Genomic DNA, 27,408 nt, shown 5'->3' with positions numbered 1-27,408 from the left:
TCAAATTCACAACCACGTTAGATATGTAATGTGTATTCAGTAATGTATATATAAATTATACATACCGTCATGTTTTGGACTGAGATTATGTACATTTTTCCCCATTATCTTACAAAATGTCAGTGTGTCAATATATGATGGTCAATGTTTGTAGCTTTTGACATAGCAAATTCAAATATCAAACATCCAGATTCATTCTTTTTGAATTACATACTGAAATTTTCTTTTCACATACTAGTATTCAGTTAATCTAGTATGCTTTGTTGCAACAAATATAATGTAATTAATTCAAATGCAGTTTTGCTAATGACAAAGCAAATCTAGTTATCTGTCATATTTCTATTGTTGTAGTCAGTGAAACAAAAAATGGGCATTATTCTAAAATATTGTTAAAGAGTGATTGGTCTTTGCCTAAAGTACTATAGGTTTTGAATCGCTGATGAAGTGATTGCAAGTCTTCAGTATTGTACTTTTTCACTGTGCACCAGTGTTCTATTTCAAATTTGTTTTCCCTTATAAGAATCACATTCTTATCTTTTATTTTCCCTTGAGTTACAGGAGGGAAAAATAGACAAGTTACCTCTTCAAACCCTAACTCAAGTGCTACTCTGTCAAAATGCATTTGTGTACTAAATGACCAATTCTTTTCCCCAGAGCCCATTTAGTCACCTCCAGAATGTGCCTGTCCTTCACAAAGAAGGATAAGAGAAAAAGAACATTCCTATCCCTATACTGGTAGCTACTGTAGAATTGGGTTCTCCCTCCAGTGCATCACTGATTGGAAATCTATACAACCCTTTAGTGAGATAGATACACCAAAAGTAAAAGAAGGATAATTTAAAACAAAATGGGATGCTTACCTTAATTTTCTTTCTATTTTTCTTTTATTTTTCCCTTAATTTGATATGTTTTCTAGATATTTCTTGTTAGAAAATACATTGGCAATTATAAGCTCCATTCAGTGCACTGCGACCACAAACATCCATTTTGTATGACCGTTTCCAAAATGAGTTAGTCTTTAAAAAAATTTAGATCTCTAACATCACTAGAAATCATGCCTCCTTTTACTGTTAATGTCCTTCTATGTGAAATAATTTCTGAAAACAAAAGGAGATTTTTTTTTCTCTTTCAAAAGCCCTAAACCTCAAAAGATCATTCATTATTAACACATTTAACAAACTGTATTTATGCTTAGAGGTGCTTCTCTTTATTTTTTTATAAGAAAACAAAGAAAGGACTATCTAACAGAAATAATATTAGCATAAGTGCTTTTGTTTTTTCTTAGGGACAAATAGCAATACTCGCCTTTTGGATCACAGATTTATAAATCAGTGGTAGTCACCACAGGAAAACAGAAATCTATTCTAGCCATCTTTTATTGTAGCCAACATGAACTGCAAATCTCAAAAAGCAGAATAAATCATGAAAGAGAACATAAATCAAAATCTAAAAATGCAAAGAACCAAAACATAAAATACAAAAATGTGCTTAATCAATAAGATTACTTTTGACTTTTCAAAGGTAGTAATTATATAAAACAAACTTCTTCTAAATGCTTATACTATGCAATAACTTGTAAAGACAGTTTTCACTAAAACATACTCTCTAAAAACTTCTGCACTGAATTGCAACTTTGTTACACATGTGCACTATATGAACAAATATGATCAAACCTGATCTCCTTCTACGACAGAGTGATCTGCTTATTGGATGAGGGAAAGGCTGTGGATGTTGTCTACCTTGACTTTAGCAAGGCCTTTGACACCATTTCCCACAGCATTCTCCTGGTGAAACTGGCTGTTCAAGGCTTAGATGATCGCACGCTTTGCGGGGTAAAAAACTGGCTGGATGGCCGGGCCCAAAGAGTTGTGGTGAATGGCGTTAAATCCGGTTGGAGGCCGGTCACAAGTGGTGTCTCCCAGGGCTCAGTTTTGGGGCCACTCTTGTTTAACATCTTTATTGATGATCTAGATGAGGGGATCGAATGCACTCTCAGTAAGTTTGCAGACAACACCAAGCTGGGTGGAGTGTTGATCTGCTTGAGGGTAGGGAGGCTCTGCAGAGAGACCTGGACAGGCTGGAGCGATGGGCTAAGGCCAACTGTAGGAGTTTCAGTAAGGCCAAATGCCGGGTGCTGCCCCTTGGCCACAACAACCCCCAGCAGCGCTACAGGCTTGGGGAGGAGTGGCTGGAGAGCTGCCAGTCAGAGAGGGACCTGGGGGTGTTGATTGACAGCCGGCTGAACATGAGCCAGCAGTGTGCCCAGGTGGCCAAGAAGGCCAATGGCATCCTGGCTTGTATCAGAAATAGCATGGCCAGCAGGGACAAGGAAGTGATCTTACCCCTGTACTTGGCACTGGTGAGGCCACACCTCGATTCCTGAGTTCAGTTTTGGGCCCCTCACTACAAAAAGGACATTGAATTACTCCAGCATGTCCAGAAAAGGGCAACGAAGCTGGTGAAGGGTCTGGAGCACAGGTTGTACGAGGAGCGGCTGAGGGAACTGGGGGTGTTTAGTCTGGAGAGGAGGAGGCTGAGGGGAGACCTCATCACCCTCTACAACTGTCTGAAAGGAGGTTGCAGAGAGCTGGGGATGAGCCTCTTTAACCAAGTAATAAGTGATAGGAGAAGAGGGAATGGCCTCAAGTTGCACCAGGGAAGGTTTAGACTAGATGTCAGGAAGTATTTCTTTACAGAACAGGTTATTAGGCAGTGGAATGGATTGCCCAGGGAGGTGGTGGAGTTGCCATCCCTGGAGGTGTTTAAGAGTAGGGTCGACATAGCACTGAGAGATATGGTGTAGATGGGAACTGGCAGTGTTAGGTTAAATGTTGGACTGGATGATCTTCAAGGTCCTTTCCAACCTAGTTGATTCTGTGATTCTGTGAATCTGAAATGTATTATAATTAGTAGTAGTTTTAGTCAAAACAAAGTGGTGGACTCTGAGGCATGGCTTGTTCTTAGGATTTCAAGCTATGTTCCAGGAGGGTAGCCCATAATACCTTTTATTTGTCTTCACTGTTTCGTGACTCATACTGAAGTTTCCAATTTTATATTATTTTTTTAAGTTTTAATTCTGGCATTACTAATTGAGCTGTTTGAAAACGTACTGTTTCTTCTGCTAATCTTAAATAACCATATAATAATTTCTATTTATCATAAATTAATTATTTACAAGTGTGAGTTTATCAAGAAATGAGACTTTGCCAGGTGTTGTTGAAACGAATATGCAATGGAGGGAAACTGAAACAAGAGTGGTAGAGCTAGCAGTAAAAAATGTGAATATGAATATTGTTTGCCCCCTTAGTGATTTCAAAGATGAAATTGTCATCTTTCCTAAAATCATGTTATTTAAAATGTGATTACCTGACAAAAGCCCAGTAAGCAGTATGTTTTTTCTTGTCTGTTTCAAAGGAAGTTTGTTGACATTCTCTAAACAAATCTAAAAGCTATTTGCACTTGAATCAAAAAAACCCCAACTCAACTACCATTTCTGCTCCTAAGGAGAACTAAGTAATGACAAATATATTCTGTTTTGAATTCAGAAATGAACTGATGCTAACATGAAATTTACAGAGAGTATAAAAGTGGTGTAAGCAAGGCATGCAGGAAAGATTAAAGTAATAAAGGAAAGATTTGCTATAAATGTGAATGGATCTGAATGGGGTTTAAGGATGCTTTTTTTAATTTAAAACTGTCATTCAAATAACATGTTGTTCAACTTAATACCATTTATGAAAGCAGATGAAATGTAAGCCTATGTTTGTGTTCTGGAGAGAGTCTGAACATAGTTTTTACCTTTTTTTAAGTTATGATTTATATTCTTTTCCTAGAACTGTTTGAAAAAATGCAAATAAAGCAATAAGAAATGTTAATGTTAGTTGTGCTTTTTTTTAGATGGTTTTGTTTTGTTGGTTTTCATTTTTCTTTAATCTAACAGAATAATAAAGCCTTTCAAATCTCTGTGAAGTTGTTTCTTAAATAATCTTCAACCCTTTTTTATTTTCTTGTTGAAATGGAATGTTTTTTATCTGCTTTTTGTCCCATTTCAATTGTATTCAGAGCATTGATAGCTGAAAGCTTTGAGAAATGAGGTGTATGCTGCTGACAATATGACCCTGGAAAATTTATTTGAGTTAAAATCAAAACACTTGCTGTTTCTTTTTTTTCTCATAGTCAAACTACCAAATGTGGAAACTTAAAAAGTGGTAGCAAGACCTTTAAAGAGAAATTTTCAAACTATGGTTAGGGATATTTTTTGGTATTATTACTACACATGATAAATTAATTTTATTTTAAGATTTCTGTCCTTTTTACAGTTAGGATCTCTTATGAAAGAAGTTTGAGATAATTGGGATAAGACAAGGAAAAAATACTTTGTACTGAATTTCCATTGCCTATGTACTATATTTCCTGTATTTGTAGATGATAAATGCATTCCTAAGTTTTGTATCCTGAGCACAACATTTTCTTTACAGGTTTCTAAGACATAACAGACTTCATCCACAGGTGCTGAGAGAGCTAGTGAATCTCTTTTCAAGGCCACTTCTTATTATCTTTGACAATTTGTTGAGCTTAGGAGGGATCCCCAAAGACTGGAAAAAAGTTACATGGTCTTCAACAAAAGCCAAAAGCTTGACCTGTGCAACTTTAGGCTGACCTTTATTTCAATTCTTGGGGAAATCACGGACCAAATCCTTTTGGAAGCCATTTCCTGGCACATGACTAAAGTGATTTGGAAGAGCTAGCATGAATTTCTCAATGGTAAATCACACCTGATCAGGATGATTGCTCTTTTATAATAAATCCTAGGTCACTGCACAAGGGGATAGCAGGGATGTTGCTTACTTCAACCTTATCAAGGATTTTCACTCTGTCCACTCATCCAGAGGTGGGTATGTGAATATAATGTCCTGACTTGGATGCAAGAATATTATAGGAGGTAACCGGATGGGTGAAAAAAATAATAATAAAAAAAAAAAAAAACCAAAACCAAAAAACCACAAACCAACAAACCAACCAACCAACCAAAAAACCCCACCCCCATAAAAATCAGGTTGGATGATAGGATAGAGGGTAGTGGTTAATGGATCATACTGTACTGGAGTCCAGGAGCAAGAAGAGTACCACAGGAGTCTACTCTGGGATATTCCATTTTGTCATTGACTATGAAGAGGCTATGAACTGCACTCTCATCAGGTTTGCAGATGACATCAAATTGGGAGTAACAGTTGAATATGCTCAAGAACAGTGCTGTTATCCAGAGGGACCTAAACAGGCCAGAGGAATGGGCCTACAGGAGCCCTATGAAATACAAGGTCAAGTTCTAAGCATGCCTTGGCAGTGGAAAAGGTCAAAAGCATCCTGGGCTAGATTAACAGGAGCACAGATTGATGGAAGTGATTATTCTTCTTTACTTTACCCCCCCTTAGACTCCATATAGAATATTCCATACAGTTTTGAGAGACTGATTACCTAAAGTGAGTTCAGTGGAAGATCACCAAAGTGATCAGGGGCTGGAGCACTTGCCCTGTAAGGGGACCCTGAGGGAGCTGGGTTTGTTCGGCCTGTAGACGTAGGGTCTAGTATCAGCCTGTGAGTAACTATGAGGAGGTTATTGAGAAGACAGAGGCAGGCTCTTTATACTGGTACATATTTGGAGAATGGGGGAATAATGGGCATAAGTTAGAACAAGAGAACTTCAGACTGGATATAAGAAAAAACCTTTTCCCATGTGGACAGTCAAGCAGTGAAACAGGTTGCCCAGAACAGTCTCCATCCTGGAAGGTTTTCAAGACCCAGCTCAATAAGGCCCTGAGCAACCTGGTCTGACCTCAAAGCTGAGTCTGCTTTGAGCAGAAGCCTGTCCTAAAGACCTCCTGAGGCCCCTTCCAGGGGACCTCAGGGAGGGGATCAGGAAAACCCTAGGAGGGGATCAGGAAAGCCAAGGCACAGCTGGAGCTGAACTTGGCTATGGATGTGAAAAATAACAGGAAGGGTTTCTTCAGGTAGATACAACAACAACAAAAGGTTAATGAAACTGTGCCTGCCCTGATGAGGAAAATGAGATCTGGTGTCATGTCCCAATTTCTTGGGACAACGACTCAGATTCACCAATTCCCAGGTCAGGATTAAGGTAAATCAACATCAGAGATTCTTCAATTTAAAAAACTCAACTTTTATTTGTTCACAATAGATATTGGCATGACACTTTGTCAGTAAGCCTTACAACCTCTGCAGCAAGCAGTAAAACTCATAACATATACCAACAAACCACAAATCTTATAACATGTGCCATCTAGCGGCAGATATTATAACATACCCCAACAAGTGGCAGACACGCCCTATCAAGCAGTAAACGTGCCCCAACAGGCCTTGCCTTCTACACAGGGATAGAGAATGAGAGGGGAAAAAATGAGAGAAAGAGAGAAAAAGAGAGTGAGAGAGACAGGGAAGGAGAGAGAGAAACAAAAAAGAAAGATTTCACCAGTCCTTCTTCCAGTGTTGGTCCAGCCAGCCTACAGGTCCAGTTCTGGAGGGGCACTGCCACCCAGGGCTTTGACTCGTGTCCTTTTATAATTCCTTGCCCCTCCTCCGGGTGGACACTTGGACTCGCTAGGCTAATTAGGCATCATGCTCATACTATGCTTATTGAGTTCTCTTTGCTTTGGTGTATACATAGTTTGTACCTTCAGAGTTTTCTGGAAATGGGTTGCTGAGCTTGGGGGTTATTGGGGAGTTATTTTCCCCTCCCTGAAGCTAAGACCATTGTCTGACCTTTCTCTTAGTCCATGCATGGTGAAAATGACTCCTCTGTTGGATCTTTATGGCGTCACTCCAGATAGGGAAGTTCAGCCTCAGAAAAGTGTGGTCCCACCTCAGTGGGACATGGGACCCCCTCCCCTCACCGCATCTTCCCGCCATTACTTGCACAGCCCCAGCATTTCCATGACAAGAATTTCCTTTACCAAAGTCCTCTGTCAGATATCTGAGACATTAACTTTGATTTCATTAGACCATCACATCTGGCTACAACTAACATGGAGAAGGCTGAGGTACTCAACAATGTTTTTGCCTTGGTCTTCACCAGCAAGTGCTCCAGCCACACCACTCAACTCACAGAATACAAAGGAGGGAGTAGAAGAATGAAGTACCACCAACTGTAGGAGAAGATCAGGCAGGTTCAAGACCATGTAAGGAACCTGATTGTACACAAGTCCATGGGACCTGATGAGATGCATCCATGGGTCCTGAGGTAACTAGTGGACAAAGTGGCTAAGCCACTATTCATCATATTTGAAAAGTCATGGCAGTCTGGTGAAGTTCCCACTGACTGGAAAAGGGAAACATAACTCCCATTTTTAAAAAGGAAAAAAAAGGAAGACCCGAGGAACTACAGGCCAGCCAGTCTCTCCTCTGTGCCCAGCAAGATCATGGAGCAGATTCTCCTGGAAACTATGCTAAAGCATATGGAAAATAAGGAGGTGACTGGTGACAGCCAACATGGCTTCACTAAGTTGGTGGCCTTCTATGATGAGGATACAGTATTGGTGGATAAGGGAAGAGCAACTGACATCATCTACCTGGACTTGTGCAAAGCTTTTGACACTGTCCCACATGACCTCCTTGTCTCTAAATTGGAGAGACATGGATTTGGCAGGTGGACCACTTGGTGGATAAGGAATTGGCTGGATGGTCACATTCAAGGAATACGGTCAACGGCTCAACGTCCAAGTAGAGAGCAGTGACGAGTAGTGTTCCTCAGGGGTCAGTGTTGGGACCAGTATCATCTTTGCTGGTGACACGGACAGTGGGATTGAGTGCACCCTCAGCAAATTTGCTGATGACATCAAGCTGAGTGGTGTGGTTGATAATCTGGAGGGAAGGGATGCCATCCAGAGGGACCTTGACAGACTAGAGAAGTGGGCCCATGTGAACCTCATGAGAATCATTCAGATACCTTGCAGTTAATTCTACTGAGGTAAAATGTTATTTGAGTATAGAGGTTATTTTTGTGTGTGTACGTAATGTGTGTGTATATAAATGTGTATAAATATGTATATATTTATGTATAGCCTCCTTTTGACTTTGGGCAATTCTTTTTCTGTCTACTACTCTCTGTTTTTGCCATGTCATTAGTTCATGAATTTAAACTATATTGGAAAATGGACGTTGTTTACACAGTAGGATGCTGGTCCCTGTTGCTAGTTTTAAGTGCTCACATACTACAATTGCTATTTTACTTAATACTATTATTGCCTAAAATTTTACAAAATACAATAAATTAGGAATAATTTTCCTCGTGTTCTTTTAATTTCAAGTACTCTATTAGCACAAAGAGCTCTGATTTTTCTAAGGTCCTTACACAGAACTTCCTCCTTAAGAAGCTGGAGGATAGAAACAGACTCAGTGGTGCATTTCAGCAACTGTTGTTATGTAGATGATTTTCATTTGCTTAGAATAATGTATAACTATTTTCTAGATGTGAGCATATACCCACAGGGAGATTGTTTTATTATTCCAGAAATAAATTCCTTATTTTTTTCAACAGAAATTGAAAAGGAAAGCTGTGGGGATCCTGGAACACCATTGTATGGTATCAGAGAAGGGGATGGATTTTCTAACCGTGATGTTTTAAGGTTTGAGTGTCAGTTTGGATTTGAATTAATTGGAGAGAAATCTATCATTTGCCAAGAAAACAACCAGTGGTCTGCAAACATACCAATCTGTATTTGTATGTACCAAATATTTTATTATTTTTAATACATAACATTATGATAAGTTTTTTCTGATATGTAATAATTTGTGTGATTGATTGCAGAGTTAACACAATGCAATTAATTCTGCTGGCAGGATGAATTTACTTTTGTTAAGTGGTGGGTTTGCCTAATGATTATGCCCAAGACAGGTTCTAGAACTGCTAAAGTATTTTTTTCTCTTACTAGCAATTATTAAAGCAGTTGTCTTCATATGATTTGATATAATGTTTTATTATTGGATTTTGTAGGATTCTATAGATTTACATCTATGATACACTTTTTATGGCTACTCATAAATTAATATATTTCCTTAGATTACAAGTTACTGACTTGTAATCAAGGGTTTAAACAATTCACATTTTTCCCCATGTATTATATAAGAATATCTTTTAGCACTTAAATGACCATAGACATTTATAGCTCTCTTCCAGTTATATTATACAGCATAAGTAAAACCAGTGTTGTGATATGAACTTGTGGCAACACCTTTCTTAATATTTCCACTAAAATAGTACAGATCAAACATATTCAGAGTGCAATCAGTTGCTTTCACCCCTGCAAATCAATTTGATATGGCTTAACTGAAATGGTTGAATTTAAAATATTATGCTGGTAATAACAAAACAACTCTGTTGTCTCTTTGAGGCTAGTTAATTTCTTATGCTTCTGTATGAACTACAAATGATAAGGGTGCTATTGACTTTCTGCCTCTTTAATGTGCTCAGTGAGAGGTCTGCTCATCTAAATAGTTCCCTAAAGGAGAAAATTAGTGGTGCTAAGTGATTAAGGATTGTTGAACATAGGTAAATTGTAAGGACTGCTGTGGGCTTCCAATGCAACAGGATGTTCTTTATTACCTGAGGGCTCTGCTTGGCAGGTAGTTTTAATAAGGGGAAGGGAATAAGAAGATTAAAAAAAAAAAAAAAAAAAAAAAAAACAACTCCTTTCTGATTTCACAGATCATAAAAAGTACTGAATTATTCAGTTGAGGTAATCAGCAAGTATAGGGATCTCTTACAAAAACTTAGTAATAAAATAAATCCTTATTGAAATGTTTTATTCTATTATATAATTTCTTTCTTTCTTTTTTGGCAGTTCCTTGCCTTTCCAATTTCACTGCACCAATGGGAACCGTTCTTTCACCTGATTATCCAGAGGGATATGGAAATAATTTAAACTGTATCTGGACAATAATTTCAGACCCTGGGAGCCGAATCCATCTCTCTTTTAATGACTTTGACTTGGAATCTCAGTTTGACTTCCTTGCAGTTAAAGATGGTGACTCTCCAGATTCCCCCATAATAGGAACATTTACTGGTGCTGAAGTTCCTTCCCATCTTACCAGTAACGGTCATATTTTGCGTCTGGAATTTCAAGCTGACCATTCAATGTCAGGACGTGGATTTAACATCACTTATAACAGTGAGTAGTAGTATTTTTTTTTTTTTGCATGTGTGTGTTTTGTTTTCAACATACAGTTTAGGAGATATGTATAAGTATGTGAAAATGATGTTATGGTAATACACCTTCAAACGTATCCTATATGCCTACAGATGCCTAATTTAGGTGGTTAGATTTTCTTTCAAATACAGTTTTAGGACTGAAAATATGTGTATATTTACATTTATGGCATTAGAGATTATTGTGATGGGAATGTTTAGAAGACTGACAAATCAGGCCAGTTTCAAATTGTAAAAGAGAACTTCACTCTTTGTTCTGCTGGGTAAATCCTACATAATGTTAATCACCATCATTATATATACAAAACTGTTACTCTTGAACACTCATATGCTGGTTTGGCTGTGAGTGTATATAATATCCCGGAGCTGATAGCTACAGCCCATTGGTGGTTCCTACTCACCGCGGCAAATGTGGACACCTGTAGGATCTCTTTGATAAGAGAAGTCAAACTGCAACAGGCTTGTCTTCTTTTTCTTTGTTTTACCTTCTTATGACTGATGATTTTAAGGTATTTTTCTCACTCCCAGAAAAGAAGGACTCCTGTGCTTCTGGTACTACTTACCTTGTTCTTTTTTGTCTTGCAAGTCATCCTTGTGTGTTCAGGAGGATGTCTGGCCTATTTACAGTCCCTTGTGCTTATCTTGTCTTTTGTTTAGCATTTTTTTTCTACTGGGATGCCTTCTATGTGCAACTACACCTGTCTATTTTTACCCTTTTGGTGATTAAATTGCTCACATGCATATGTACAATGTTTATATATTGTGCCTGGCTACACCATTACAATGTTAAAAAGAATACTTACATACTGTTCTCAGTTACTCTGGTTTGGTATGATTGTATATAGGCTGGAGGTAAGTTCATATTAGTTATATCCTGGTTAACACACTTCTAACTTAAAGCTGTTACAGCCACAGGGAGAGAAATTTCTAAACTGCCATTCAGGGCAACTGCAGTAAATAGTAGTTGGGCTTCTGTCTTGAGCGCTCTGAATTGTGCCTACCTATTTGTAGCTTTTGGAAGGTAAACCAGCATCTTCTGTCTCCTTTTCTATTTAGTTTATCTATTACACAGAAACAGAGGGTTTCCCATTAAAATGAAGTTCTGTTTATTTCACTTGCTTCTGACCTGAGGGAGGTGAAAAGTTTGAAACTAACCAAAATAGCTCCACATTTACTCCTTGGCACTACATTTGCTGACAACATAATAATTGAAGGTGACATTAAGTATCTTCTCCAGTACTAAATACCTTTAGCACTTACTCATCTTACTTTTTGCTGGCAATATTGTTACATTTCTTCTGAAGGACATATGAAGAACTGCCTATGTTGTACTGCTATCAAATAATTTGGCATTTATCCCACACCAAAGTCCAAGCAGGATATATTCCCAACTAGGGCAGACATGATGATGCAATATGTAAACCCACCGCATGAATAACACTTCAAAGTATACCTTGAGGCTCTCCTGGGAGCATATGCAAAATTAAATTTTGTCACCCCAGCAATGAAGTGAGAAGGACTGCGTTTAGCCAAGTTGTTCCTTTTGAGGAGTTGGAAGGAAATCAGAAGGGGAGGAAATGCCTAAAGTGTTAGGCTTGCTACTATGTGCAGAAGATGGTAGGGATAACAGAGTGCAGCCACTCATCATATCCTCCATCCAGAGCTGCCTCACCTCAAACATTTCGATTTTTTTTTTTTTCTTTTCTTTCTGATGGTAAAGGTAGCAGAGTAGTTTTCCATGCCAACAGGTAGACAAAATAGGTAAAAGATTATGGATATTTTGATATTCCAAAAAGTCTGTCATGAGTAACTGTTCCCATTCCTGTCTTTCTCCATAACACCTCAGAGTGTGATAATTCCAGAGACTTACCTGGAATATAAGTAAATCTTCGACTTCATGGTTTGAAGGAGAGATGTATACCCACATCTCCCCTTCCCAGAAAAATGTTACATGCTTGGCTATATGAAAAAAGTAGGTGTTATTGTTGAAGATGTTTGAGTCTGAATAAAACAAAAAGGATCCATTAAACCAAAAAGAAATGAGATTAAGTGAACTTGGTAATTGAGAGACCCAGATTTCACATTTTTCTCCAAGGAATGTTAATAATTAATATTATTTTCATAGTATTGCAAGGCTCTCTACTTTTCTTGCATCATAGTTCACATCTCCATCTTGTTTTTTCTTCTCTCTTTTGTTTTATTTTGTTTTAGGTTGTCAGTCATTCAGAGAAGCATTTCTTAAGATTTACCTTGAACGTTGCTGTCTGAATAGGAAAAAGATAAGATGACACCAGATTACTGTGTAAACATTATTTTTCTGATACTGTTTTATGTTTCAGCTCCCAGTCCTCTCTCTTAGCTTAATCCCCAGGTCATTTCTCACAAATGTAGAATGTAAGCATGAAGAAAATGTGGTGTCTTCTTTTTGGTTTCTATAGCTAACAGTCATCATTGAAAACTAAACTTTGAGCTGTAGCTAGGTGTCTTAGTACTGTAACTGAATATTGGAAGGTCTGGGGTTATTCAGTACTATTGAAATACAAAATCAGTTATAATGAAAATGAGATACTTAATCCCCGTTTCTTAACAGAAGTTGTAACATTTTCTCTGTGTTTTCCTCTGTTTCATGTTCTTTTACATTTATAACAGTTCTGCTTACTTCTTTAAGGTTTCACTGTGGTGTGCTCAGTGGTGTCAAGCCTAAACCTAGTGATGAGGGAAAAAAAAACCCTAATATTGGAGAGTCTAAGACAGTCTTCTTGAATAAAAATTAAGTCTGTGAATAAATGGACATTCTCAAGTCATCCCATTTTGCAGAACTAGAACTAAATATAGGTCAGTTAAAGTAGGATTTACAGTAAAAATGAAAGATGCAGATGATTAGGATGAAATAATCCTTATATTTACTTTTTATTTGTAAATAACAAAAATTCATCAAACACTGTCAAGACTTCAGGTTTAATATTTCAGTGCCATATAAATATACTAATCTGAATAAATTCTGGTCCTTTAAAAAATTTTCTATTTTCCTTGGGCATGTGGTAGTCTGATTATGATATCTCTCAATTAACTTAAAAGTATGCACTGACAGTACCAAAAGACACAATTTTAAATTTTACAAAGAAGTAATAATGCACTATTAACTTTTACCAGTTGCATAATGAAACCTACTCACTCTGAAAAGAATTATTTTAAAGAAGCTTTTTTTTTATATTTGAGCAGTTTAACACATTTATATTTTTATTTCTTTTATGGCTGTATTTAAGCTAGAATCGAGTTGTGTCTGTGTTTGTTAAACTTTGTAGTTAAAATCTACTTAGAAAAGCAAAAATAACTTCAGAAAATATGTCTAATCTTTATTCAGTAAAGACAGCTGCAATCTGATAAATTACAGAACTAATCTTTCCATAATAAATAGTTTTAGGCCAAGAGAAAGGATGGAAAAGGAATGAATATAATTTTCACTCTGTCTTGGCATTCATAAAGCAAAAGTTAATTAAAAATATCCATTTTCTGCTAACACTCCTGCTTATATATTTCAAATTTATCAGTCTCTTTTTTCACCCTTCAAGAGCAGAAACAGTATATCACAGAAAAGGTACAACATGATCAATCTTTTCTAAAAAGAATGTGGGCTACTAACGTAAATAACTTAATGTTTTTTATGCATAGGATGGAGAAGAATAAAACTGAGTTACTAGTACAAAATCTGATTTTTTAACAGTATTTCTCAGAAACTGTTTTTATCCCATATTTATTTTTATTACAGGAACTTACGTGGTCTCAATACCTATTCTCATTTCAGTAAAACTAAACATAAATTTAGCTTGTGTTGGAAGTAAACAAAAATTAGATTTCAAATGTCTTATCTTTGAATTACTTCAGTAAGTCTGACAAAGATTTCTAATGAGTTAAATTTTGGGACAAGCCCACTGTGACTTGAAAATGGATGATGCAGAGAATGTTCCAATAACTGAAGGAATATGAACTCAAAAGGCTGTGATTTCCAGCTGTGTCAGATCCTTGTATTGGTTTACTTATATCTGGCTAGGCACTACTGTTGATGCAAAAGGGGGAATGGGGTGGGAGAGTGCTTTACTGGGTACAGCAGAGCACAGGAACAGAGCAACCTGAAATTACATTGGTTTAAGTTGTTATAGAACTGCATACTTACACCTGGCTCTTTGCTTCCAGTTTATATCCCAAATCCAAGAGCCCTTAATGACATTTCTGGTCTCTGTGAAGGTATTTATATACTCAGTCATCCCTTAATCTTCCCTCTAATAAGCTATATGCATCAAATGCCTCAATTCAAGGGAAAGTCTGAGCCTTTTATCATATTTGTGACTCCTTTATGAATGCTTCCCACTTTATCTACATCTTTGTTCAGTTATGGAGACATAGTATCTGAATATAGTCACATATATTACAAGCAATGAAGTCTCTCTGCTTCAGTCTGGATTTCCTAGTTTAGGTCAGGACAGGCAAAATGCACACATTAATTACTATGCAACAATTATACCCATGTGAAGGAGAATGGGTATTTATTGCCTGTGACAAAGGAGTTAATGCAAAGAAGACTACAAAGTCGTGAGTGATTTTCTCCCCTTTCTTCACTGGTAGAAGCAGGGGTTGTCAATGATTCGGAGGAAGTGTGTCAGCTCCAGATGTGAGAGTTTGGTCCCAGGTGTCCCTGGACGTCCTCCTTGGGTAGGCATCCCAGAAGCAAGAGTCCTGCCAACCTCCTTTCAGGCTGAGATCGATGAGTTTTTTGAGGTGGAGAGCGTCTTCCAGATTGTTTGACTTTTGCTAGTTGGTGGATTGCTTTGAGCTGTTGCTCACTGATCAGGGTGTAGGAGGTGCTGGGCAAATATTTTTGTATAAGTTTAGATTTGCTGTTTCTGCCAGTTATGCAGATTTTTTGTTGCTATTTTCCTTACAACTGCTTAATTGTCCTTTATCTAGCAAAAGTTACAACCCTATGAACTACATAGCAACATGCTGAAGGTCAAACTGTGGGCCTCTGCCTAATTACTTGAGTGATTTCAGCTCAGCAGGCCAAGACATTGACAATCCCAGATGCTGCTTTTTTATCCAAAGACTGCTTTAGTCTGTTTTATTGCTATGATAGGGTATGTCCATCATGACACATTTTTGCTGGCACTCCCTCCTGCTAGACTTTTTCAGTCTCAGTACTTCCCAAGATAGAATTCTGCAAACCATTATATACTACACAGATGTATGAGTTTAGATGTGATGGTACTGAATAACCTACTAGTTTGCATAACTTTTAACAAGATTTATGTGCAGTATTCTTAATATATAAACCATAAAAATATAATAACTAATTAATGCAGATCTTTTAATGATATTACTATAAATATGACTTTGCTCACTTCTGGTAGGAAGATGAGCTTGTTTGTTCTCTCAGTGTAAGGTGTATTCTGTACATGAACTATCATTGTTATAGTATTTAGATATATGCAGGGAAATTGCAATTTTTCAATTTGCCCGTGGATAAACTTGAAATTTTGGAAGGATTTGTATGTACTAGGAATTTCTTTGACCTTAAATATAATGATGTGGTTAAAGTTTCAGGTTTTCTTTCTTTTGCCAACATCACCCCTTTCGTAGCTATTCACCAGCTCTCAATACAGGAAACAAAACAGACTATGGCAATGTCAGGCACACTGAGGTCAGTATGGCTCGAATGGTTGTTACAGTGAATTGAAAGTACAAAAGATGACTGAAGTTATTATATCATAGATGCTTGCCCTGCCCTTCTGATGGATGTTTCTGGCCCACTGTAGCATTGGATAGGATGGGCTGTTGGAAAGGACAGCTTAGCCATCACTGCATACTGCCAGCACCTAGCTGACCAAACTATGATTTTGCTGATACAACTTTATCATATTTGAAGCAACTGTTTATACATTCTCTGCTGTTGGTCAGGCTTTTGTTTGTTATTGTTTCCTAATATAAATAGTTTGTTCTTACTAGCAGAATAAAATCCTAAAAATGACATCTTAATTGCAAAAGTTATCACACTATTTCCTCCCTCCTTTTTTTTTCTTTTGAAAAGCATTTGGACATAACGAATGCCCTGATCCTGGAGTGCCAATCAACGCTCGGCGTTTTGGTGACAACTTTCAGCTGGGAAGCTCAATTTCTGTTATATGTGAGGAAGGATTTATTAAAACACAAGGAACTGAAACAATTACTTGTATGCTAATGGATGGAAAAGTAATGTGGAGTGGACCTATTCCTAAGTGTGGAGGTATGTATAATATTTCTTTCTGATTCAGGAGAATGGTATAGTATCTTTTAAGTTGCTGCCAAATGAAGTTCAGATTTTTGCAAACAGATAGCACAAAGCTCCTGTAAAAACTAGTCCTTAATAAAGGAGTCTAATGAGGCATGAGCTGTTATTTTAAACCTATCTGCAGGAGTGAATTTTTCACTGTTATAAGGACAGAAGAAAAACATGGAAGAAATTGGCATAAACATCAGTGATGAAAGCACTGCTGTATAACCTCTGTAACAAAGAAGGCTCATCTAAGAAACTTATTAGGACTAGAATGGGAATAGTTTACACAGCTCATACTTTCAGATAGTTCTAATTTGGCACTGGTGGAACTACAATTTCCCAAAGACATTTTATGCTTGAAAGCATCACTCCTACCTTTTTTTTTTCCTTCTTTTTAAAGCATATATTTGTCCAATTTGAGAAGGTGTCTGAAGCAATAAGCTTCAGTGCTAGCAATAAACCAATAATACTCATCACTGCTTTTTCGAATTCCAGTCCAATCAGTATCATGAGTGGCCTCATTAATACCTAGAAGAAAGAAATATCAGGGAAGAAGAAAATAAGAAAATGCTTCTGTTTTCACTGAACCTTATTTTAGTATATTAAAGGTTTCTGTTCTTCAACTTCAATATTTAAATCTCTTGTTCAACTTGTCACTCAAGGTTCTTAAACAGTCAAGAAGTCTGGGTTTTTTGGATTTTGCTTTTTTTTTAATGTATCGGGTCTGGCTGAGCCAGAATTGGTTTTCCCCTGTAGCAGCCCTCATGGTGCTGTGTTTTATGCTGGGAGCTGGCATTTAGCCAAGGTCAAACCACCACATTTAAATAAATTCTTTTCACCCAGTTTCATATAGAAGGTTTTATTCAAAATACAGCTATTGACTTCCAACTTCAGACAGATGAATAATTTAAAATTCTTTGAGTGCTCAGTGACATTTGCTTATACAGTATTAGATTATAATGAGGATGTTGATCTCTTTTCAGATCTTTGGCTATGGTATTTAAAACCATTTAAGAGGTTTTAGCTATCTGTTGCAGTGCTTATGTTTCTTCTATCCACAGTGACACGTAGGCTGGGGAAGGTTATCTAAGCATTTGATCCTATTTACAGAAATCAAATATTTCCATACAGCACAACCTCTAAAACACAGTGTTACGCATATTTCCTTGGACTTGTTTATGCTAATAAATACAAAAATATAATCTTTGTTTAATTAATTATCTATATTTTAAGATCTCTTCAGCTAAAGGAAAAAAAAAATCAGTTGCTTGTAATGATTTTTTAAAAATATGTGATTTGATCAGTAATTATATAATCTCTGATTTATAGTTTGTTAGTTTTTATTTTAAAGAAAAGCTGAGCTCTTACGTCACTATGTAACTATGTAACTGCCTTCCTAACAAAATTTGCTTAATTTTAATACATGAATGTGACTGCTTATAATACACTTTACATCCAGTTTACTTCCTATGTTGAATTATAATTGTTTCATAGACATAAGTTGGGTCAGTTTCCCTAGACAAGGTTAGTACAAGTATAATGCCGTTGCTTTTTTATGAGGTTCATGGAGCTGTATAACACTGCTAATAAAATATAAGGTTATATTTTCAATGTTACATTAAAAAATTAATGGGGATATTTTTAAATGTCTGTCCATGCATAAGACAATCTGATCTCAGGTGGTCTCAGACTCTAAATGGAACATTATTGCAGATTAAAATATTTAAGATGGTTATGATTTACTAGTAATTCAAGATTTATTAATGGTGTGAGGTGGATCAAAAGGTTGAATTTTAGCAGCACTTAATGATTGACCAATTTAAAGATTAACAAGGTGATTTGGTAGAATACATTATAATTAAAACTGATTTAATTACAAATTCGAGAATGACAAGATTCACACTAACTTACTACAAGGTAAATCAAAGTAAATCAAAGAATACATATGTACATATGTATAAACACAAAACATACACACACATAGATGGAAATATTCGGATCCAATGAAATATGTAGGTACCCATACTTGTGAAGGCAAATGTGAATATTCGAACATATAGGTAGGTAGAGATGTGGATAGAAGAGGCTCGCCTATAGTTAAAATTTCCCTCTTCTTGAGTTTAGAGCAAATACAATGCATCGGCATTCCTCACTGGATGATAGTTGAGCCTCAAGAAGTCTGGATTTTCCCTGGCCTTTCATCAGCTTTGTCAGCAGACAGTCTTTAAACCTCAAGAAGTCTGTGCCTGAGAGGTGTCCCAACTCAGGGGGGAAGTTGGTCACAGCCCGCTGCAATCCAGGAGAGCTCAAAGGGTCTTACTTAGACGCTATTTATAGGGTCCGAGATAATTGACTTTCGTCAGGTACTTTTCCATTTCAGCCCAGCTCAGATGGTGGAATATTCTGGTACTTTTCACTAATTGTGCAGGCCTAAAACTTGCTAGATCTTGAAGTTTTGGTATCACCCTCTTTGGGCCATGACCCAGGTAAAGAAGTACTAGGCTGTCAGGAGATGATTGAAATTCCTGTTCCCAAGTGGTAGGGGAGGCAGGAACCGGGTGAGTTAAGGGGAGTGCCTGAATGCTTTGGTCCACTGGCTTTCACAATTCATTTTAGGTTGATACATAGCCCAAGGAGGGGGAATCGCACTAAGCACTGAGTGACCCAAGAGTGGAGCGAGTTGCACCACCACAAACATATACTGGAATCCTAGAGGTTGGGACACTGATATATTCGAATTAGATGTATTTATCGACTGTAGAATTAGATATATTTTTTAAATTTAAGATAAAATTTGAAGACAAAAATATTTTTAAGGTAATTTGGTCTGTTGGGATGTTCAGAGTTTTTATTGGCTGTGTACACCTTTGCCTGTAACACACAGTCATTTCATGTAAGGTGAAGTTTGGTTGCCCTGCACAAACCTCATAACTTCATTGCCATAAATATATCAAGTCAAAGGTATGAACTCCACATACTGACTAGGAGACACTGAGCATTACAGCTGTGCAGTTTTCTTTCCACTGCAGAAATGTTGGCTATTATAATATATAGGAGGGAACCATTTAATAATAAATGTGGTGCAGATGGATAGGGTTAGCATACTCATTTTTCAGGGCAATCCTGACCAGCCTCTGCTGGGGCTTCCTCCCAGCCCTGGCCGTGGCCCACAATCCCATTTCAGCACAGCCTGGGGCTGTTGGTCCATGACCGAGCAATGCTGGAAGAGCGCTGATCTCCATCCGTATTCTCTGCTGGTCTCAGCATGCTCAGGGGACTTCCTGGGTTGACCTCAGACCTAACCCATCAAATTGCATTAATCTGATGGTCACCTGACTGTCACCAGACCCTTTTCCTGTCCCCAGTCCAGTCCTTTTCACCTTGCTCATGTAGAGTTGGATGATACTCTGTCTGTGAAGGCACTAACTCTGCCTATGTGTGTCATCCTTGGCTCTCAGCTTCTCTTCTCTAGTGGAGCAGCCCTACTTTTACTGTTCCCTGATGCTTTTGAATTTGGGATTCCTGTCCTTCTGCCTTTCATCCTTCCTATGTGAGGGTTATATGGAGGATTTTCCCATAATCTCTTGTAATATTCTGCTGTTGTACCTGTACTGCAATTCTAACCTTCGTCTTCCTGAATAACTCCTGTAAAGCTTAATATCCTGCTGTTTTGTAGCATGGGTGATAATCTCTTGAAAAAAGGGTCTAAAACTATGAATCTATAAGATGTTCAGTGATTAGCCTGTCATCCTCAAAAGCTTTCTTCATACTCACATATGGAAATTTCCTGCCTCAACTCCTGCACTTCACTATACAAAGAAATAATAGAAACGACTTTGTGAGAATTCTTAGATCAGACTAAGATTGGTTTTAGGTATTTGGCATAGACCTGTGTTTGACAAAGAGGTTCTGGTTGATGACAACCTCTAGTTATGTTATATTTCTAGTGTTTTGTTTTTAACACACTGACAGTGGGTATGAATCTGTCAGGCAACCATCAAATAGAACTAGAAGAAACACCAGAAACTGAAAATCAATGTAAAAAAAGGTCAGAGAAACAATCCTTTGGCAAGATGACTGAAGAGTTTTATTTTCTAAAAAACAAGGCTCTTTAAGATAAGCCTAGTCACCCAGATATTCTGAAGGGAAGGACTCCTGGGTCTAGGAAATCAGCATATGGTGGTGAAAGTCAAATAAAAAATTCTACTGAATCTCCCAATCAGGAATAACCATAATCAGGGTAAGTGTAAGAGAGATCTTCTTTTTAAAAAAAAAACAAAAACAAAACAAACCAACAAAACAGATCCCAAATACAGTGAGAAATTACTCCAAATTTAGGTAATCTTATAATGGGCATTATTTTTAATGTATTATTCATGAGTATTTTTGTAAGAGAGTTACTTTTTTTTTGTATTTCAAAGATAATCTTTAACAATTTCTTGTAAATTTTGTGAAAAAATGAAGCTTTGTACAAATTTAGCAATACTGTATTCCAACTATGGTAGTATACTGGCTCAGAAAAAGGACATCTGGTATTCTTATTCTTGTTGGTATATTTTGTATTCTATAGGATCCATATGTATTATGAATATGTATAAGTAGTTATATATAATAAAATATAGGGATGATGAATGCTGGAGAGTTAACCTTCTGGTTGCTGAGGTGAATATGAGTTTAAATACCTTATTGTTTGACTGGTACTGTTTGCTGAAGGTAGTATGAAAAAGGGACTTTAAGGTAAAAACTGAGAAATGCTATTTTAAAACCATTAGTGAGAAAAAAAGAAGTCTAAATCTGCATATTTACAAATGTTTGCAACACACTGAATTCTGAACTTTATATAGCTTTCAGAAACCTTTACTTTTCCTACACAGTAAGAGAAAAATGGGCTATTATGTCCTTAAAAATACAAAACACGTCTTTACAACATTAATCATTTTAACATAGGAGCTTGGTAATCTCCTGAGAAAAATGAAGATCAGGCAAACATATGATAATTCATGATGTTCAATTTGAAGGTGTGTCAAAGAGAACAAAATTAATCTGTTTTTGTAATGCAGAGGTCCAGAATAATATAGACAATAGTATGTACTGTGTTGCTTTGTCAAAATGAGCAACCAAAATGCTTTGCAGCCTGTATTAGGTGAAAAAAAATACAGAAATTTAAGAAATAAATTTTGGGAAAAATGGTGTATATTTCACAATATTTTTAGTAGAGGCACATGCCTGTCAACAGTGCAGTAAGACCTTTCCAACTTCTTTGTGATATACAATATAGCTAATTTATTTTTGTTGTGTAGCCTTGTATGCGTAGTGTTCACTGGAGCAGTGGTGCTGTGAAACTTCATGGTGCAGCTTTCTTTTCCTGTGAAGTAAGATGCTTCCCATCTCTAAGTAATCAAAAAGTTTGAGTGTTTTCTGATAATTAAACACATAAATAGTTATGTTATGTTAGTGATAGGGCAGAATGTACCTTCAGCAAGCTTGCCACACCACCAAACCGGGAGGAGTGGCTGATAACACCAGAGGGCTGTTCTGCCATCCAGAGGGACTTTGACAGGCTGGTAAAACAGGCTAATAGGGACCTCATGAAGTTTAACAAGGAGAAGTGCAAAGTCTGGCACCCGAGGAGGAACAAAGCCATGTGCCAATATATGCTGGGGGCCACCCAGCTGGAAAGCAGCTTTGCAGAAAAGGCCCGGGGGTCCTGGTGAACACCAAGTTAAACATGTGTCCTTGCAGCAAAGAAGGCTAATGGTATCCTGGGATGCATAAAGCAAAGTATTGCTGGCAGCTTGAGGGAGGTGATCCTTTCCCTTGACCCTGAGTACTGGTGAGGCCACACTTGGAGTTTCTGTTCAGTCCTGGGCTCCTCAGTGCAAGAGAGACATGGACATGAAGGAGGGAGTCCAATGAAAGGCCGCAAAAATTATTAAGCGATTGGAACATCTCTCCTATAAGGAAAGGCTGAGAGAGCTGGGACAATCTAAGGGGGAATCTTATCAATGTACGTTAATATCTGAAGGGAGGGCACAAAGAGGACAGAGCCAGAGTCAGCCTCTTTTCAGTAGTGCCCAATGAGAGGTCCAGAGGCAATGGGAAGAAGCTGAAACACAGGAGGTAGCAAATGAACATCAGGAAATGCTCTTTTACTCTGAGGGTGACCAAGCACTGGCATAGGTTGCCCAGGGAGGATGTGGAGTCGTCTTCCTTGGAGATGTTCAAAAGTTGTGGGGTCATGGTCCAGATCATTTGCTTGTTTAGGTAAATGCACAAAAATTACTACTCGATCAGAATTAACTTCCTATCTTTAAATTTTTCTTTGTTTTTTTGTTGGGTTTTTGTTTGTTTGTTTGTTTGTTTGTTTTGGTTTTTTTTCCCATTAAACAAAGTCCCTGGGCAATTCATTATGAAATCAGTTTAAGGCTATCCCTTGTCTTCACTGAAAACTGGATCAAGTCTGTATTAAATCTACATGCAGTAGTAATATATATGACTCCATCTTTGCAGCAGTAATGTTATGCCCTCATAGAATCATAGAATAGTTTGGGTTGGAAGGGATCTTTAAAGGCCAACTAGTCCAACCCCCCTGTCATGGGCAGGGACACTTTCCAGTAGCTCAGGTTCCTCAAAGCCCCGTCCAACCTGGCCTTGAACATTTCCAGTGATGGGGCATCCACAACTTCTCAAGGCCACCTGTTCCAGTGTCTCACCACCCTCATTGTAAAAAATATCTTCCTTATATACAATGTAAATCTACACTCTTTCAGTTTAAAACTGTTATCCTTTGTCCTATCACTACAGGCCTTGATGAAAAGTCTCTCTCTGTCTTTCTTGTAAGACACCTTTAAATACTGAAAGGTCATAATAAGGTCTCCTTGGAGCTTGCTTTTCTCCACTCTGAACAACCTGAACTCTCTCAGCCTTTCTTCATAGGAGAGGTGTTCCATCCCTCTGATCATTTTTGTGGCCCTCCTAACCTACTCAAACAGGTCCATGTCCTTCTTGTGCTGGGGACCCCATAGCTGGATGCAGTACTCCAGGTGGGCTCTCACAAGAGCAGAGCAGAGCAGAGGGGAAAAATCACCTCCCTCAAACTGCTGGCCACTGTTCTTTTGGTGAAGCCTAGGATACGATTTACTTTCTGGGCTGCAAGTGCACATTTTTCATCAACCAATATCCCCTTCTCTGCAGAACTACTTTCAATCTATTCATCTCGCATCATCTTCAGAAGGTCTCCTGACAGATCTTATTTCCTTTGGAAGTGAATATTGAAGCGCTTTGGTAATGAGCCAAAAGATTTTGCTTGGGTTTAGAAATAAATGACAAGTAATTGTTGCATTCAGATAGTTATAAAATTCATACATATAGTGTATAACTCACTTTCAGTGCTTTATTAACTAAGATGCTTTATTCAACAATAAAAGAAGACCTTAAACAAAAATAAAAATATTTATCTACATATAGATGCCTATGATGTAAATAAATATGTGTATGAGTCTAGTAAGCCTGGCAAAGAAACAAAGAAAGCTTATCCTTCACTTTACAAAATGAAATTCAGGGGAAGATTTCCAGGTTGATTATGTCAGCTGTGTATGAACTTTGAGGCTTGGTGAAATCCAGGGTAGTTTGGTGAATTTGTTTAGAAAAGTGTCATAAAACTAAAAACAAACAAATAAACCAACCCTGTAAGATTTTCCTTTAGAAAATGTGTTTTGTACCTAAGGGTTCAGATCCTGAGAAGTTCATCAAATCTAATTTGGGCTGGATCAAATCCTTAATTAGCGATTAATCAAAGACACTCATGATAACAATAACTCTGTCATTCATTTATAGTTCTATAGACTAATGTGTTTACACCGATATTCATCATAACCAACAAAGTATTTAAGCATACTTAACTGGAGAATTTGTATTTTCCTAGTGTCTATAAGTTACCATGTGGCCTACTTGATTATTATGTACAATAAAGTTTTTATATATACACACACACACTGAGAAGTTAATATTCTTCTCTGATTATCTGTACAGATGAACAAATCCCACTCTTGACACATATCCATGTCATGAGAGAGAGGGAGAGAGAGAGAGAGAAGATTAAGGTGACAAAGATCCTCAAAGATTCTTTATTTAATCCTGGTATCTCTTCATTCAACCCTAAGGCACCCAATCCTAACACTTTTTACTGCCATTTGCAGAATAGAATCTGCTTGTTGACACCTTTTACATCTCAGGAGGGTTAAAAATTCTGCTCTCCAGAGTACAGTGCCCTCACTCCAGGAGTGGAATTGATATGGCCAGAACATTTTGTGGAAATACAGTTATAAAAGAGTAAATAATTTTTCTGAGTCCCCTGAAAATCATCTACTCCTCAGTGAGGAGATATAATGAGATATAAGACTGTTGCTTGATAACCTTCTTAAACTGAACCTGGAGAATCTACTTATCTTATTGGTTTTACAGTTCTTCCCACCTGTGAGATTATGCCATTTTTGGGAGAGACTAGCACTCTCCGTAGCCAAAATCAGCATCAGTCAAACATGATCATTACTTCTGGGAATCTCTCTTCTGCCCTGTGACTAACTGTCTTGACACTGATCAGCTAATGGAAACTTCCCTCATTCTGTACCAGATTCTCTTCATCTTTGTAATACCTACATCTGTGGAGATTATTCCTGTAGTTAATGTGTCATTAAGCCACTGAAAAACTTTAAATATGATTCCAACAATGTTGGTTGTTATGTTTTAATACAGTTTTCCTAACTTATATCTACTCACTATCTCTGGGAGAAAAAATACGTGTTCTTTCTAGTAATTCTGCTTGCAGATGTATTTATTACAGTATTTAATATGTATATTTGCCAAATGCTTCAAAAATATTAACTAATCTTGTAAGAATGGTAAGTATGTCTTTTTCATGAATGAGGAATTTGAAATGCCAATATGACAAGAAAGATATATGTGGTATGACAGTGGATTCATGTCAAAGTTTAACAATTCTCTGGTTTCTGGCTTGCTACTCAATGGCAACTTTTGCAAGTTTTTCAAATCTCTCTGCTCACAATTAAAAGTAGAATAAAGGACACTTTTTAAATGCTATGTTTTATGTCCTTTATTACAGGAAAATAGATTGTACCTGTAAGAATACATTAGAAAAATCTTTGTCAGAACTTACTGAACAGTTTATTTCATGTTTTCAAGGTTTTAATTCAGTTGTCTCCATCTAATTCTGAACCCCATAGAGTCTGTCAGTTTTGAAGCCTAGTTGCATCTTCCTGCAATGGGATTTTTAAAATTTGTTCATTATAGATATCCTATATTGAAAGTGATAATTGTGAATTACATGTAATAAGTCTGTGTTATTATACCTTTCTCTTTTTTTCATTTTTAGCTCCATGTGGTGGGCATTTTTCCTCTCCCAGTGGAGTAATCCTCTCTCCAGGCTGGCCAGGGTATTATAAAGATTCCTTGAACTGTGAATGGGTGATAGAAGCTGAACCAGGACACTCTATCAAAATTACATTTGAAAGGTCTTGACTAATGTTTTTCTTATTCAATATTTTCCAGTTTTTACCTAGAAGCAGGAGTTTATTAGCTCTGTCATAACATTAATTTGCACTATCTCTAAAATCAAGCAATTGTATTATCAGGTAGGATTTTCCAAAACACCTTAGTGCCTTCAGAGCATAAATTTTATCTTTAGCATAATTTCTATTTTGATGAACTGAAAAGCTTTTGAAATTCCTACCTTCTTGCATGTATGGCCTGTTAAAATTATTCTGTTTTTAAAGATTAGCATGTTTCATTTGCTTGTAACCATATTCCTATGATGAATTATAGTTATGAAGTTGGTTTTTTTCTCTCAAACCCATGAAATCTTCAACTCTGAAAATCTGAATCAACTGTGAAAACTAAATTAAATGTATTCATATTTTTACCCACCGTGAATATTTAATTATCAAATCAACTGATCTGTTTTTGTGAAAGGACTGTGTACTCTCAGGATGGAATTCCAGTTTTCCCAAATCACTGTAGCATTCCACTTTTCCTACATTACTGCCTGTTACTTAAGTCCCTTCCTGATTCCAAGGATTGAAATGTGCTGAGGAATTTAAAATTCTCATGGTAGTAAGATGTGCACATTTCATTTAAACTCTTTATGAGAAAGGAAAGCAGAAAATGTAATTTAAAAAATGCGGCAAGTTCTACATATTTTCAAGGATGTTTTAGATTCTTTTTAATTGTAAATATTAATAAAGTTAGATGATGATCCAGGGAAAAATAATCTTGGATGATCAAAGTTATAGTGCACAAATATCATGCAAGTACTTTTCAGTTGCTATTTATGCAGCATATTTTGACTACTCCTGGTCACACTCAACTTAGATATCACTTCATTTTAATACAATTCAGAAGTTGTTTTAGCAGGGTATGAGAATTACCATCTTCTCTTAACAAAATTTTTCGTTGTGATAAGCTTGTTTAAAACTTTTTTCTAGTACTATAGCTTACACTATAATAAAGTGTTCACATGACATTATATACAATCAGAGGATAGGTAATATGGACACTTCAAAGGTATTTCCTATCCTTAACATCAAATGAAAACTAGTCTTCCAAAATCACTAGTGCTGTACATCAATTTAAAATGAAGCTTTGCCAAATTTTTTGCTACTTAAAATACAAGAGATGTGAAAAAAATCCCTCTTGCAGAAGTTAATCAACCTCATATTAGTTCAAATTTAAAAGAAAATTATTAGTTTTTGTCATCTTGTAAACCAACATTAATAATAAGAATTTTGGAACTTTTAGATTTTAGTTCAGAATTTCATTTTCAACTACACATTTGATGTGGACTGTCATTTCAAAGGGAAAAACATTT

The 27,408-nt window shown here is 36.9% G+C and overlaps 1 protein-coding gene across 2 annotated transcripts in view; it reads left to right on the top strand.

Annotated features, from left to right (window-relative positions):
* The window catches only part of CSMD3 (CUB and Sushi multiple domains 3), a 759,152-nt gene that overhangs the window by 422,008 nt on the left and 309,736 nt on the right, over positions 1 to 27,408 (top strand). For both annotated transcript variants that reach the window (XM_074886756.1, XM_074886745.1), the window contains 4 exons: positions 8,552 to 8,734; positions 9,855 to 10,181; positions 16,302 to 16,496; positions 25,918 to 26,056. In XM_074886756.1, the coding sequence (XP_074742857.1) occupies positions 8,552 to 8,734; positions 9,855 to 10,181; positions 16,302 to 16,496; positions 25,918 to 26,056 (844 nt within the window). The remainder of the gene's footprint in view (positions 1 to 8,551; positions 8,735 to 9,854; positions 10,182 to 16,301; positions 16,497 to 25,917; positions 26,057 to 27,408) is intronic.

Source organism: Strix uralensis, chromosome 1, assembly GCF_047716275.1.
Source record: "Strix uralensis isolate ZFMK-TIS-50842 chromosome 1, bStrUra1, whole genome shotgun sequence".
Lineage (NCBI taxonomy): Eukaryota > Metazoa > Chordata > Aves > Strigiformes > Strigidae > Strix > Strix uralensis.
This window is presented reverse-complemented; position numbering and strand designations above follow the sequence as displayed.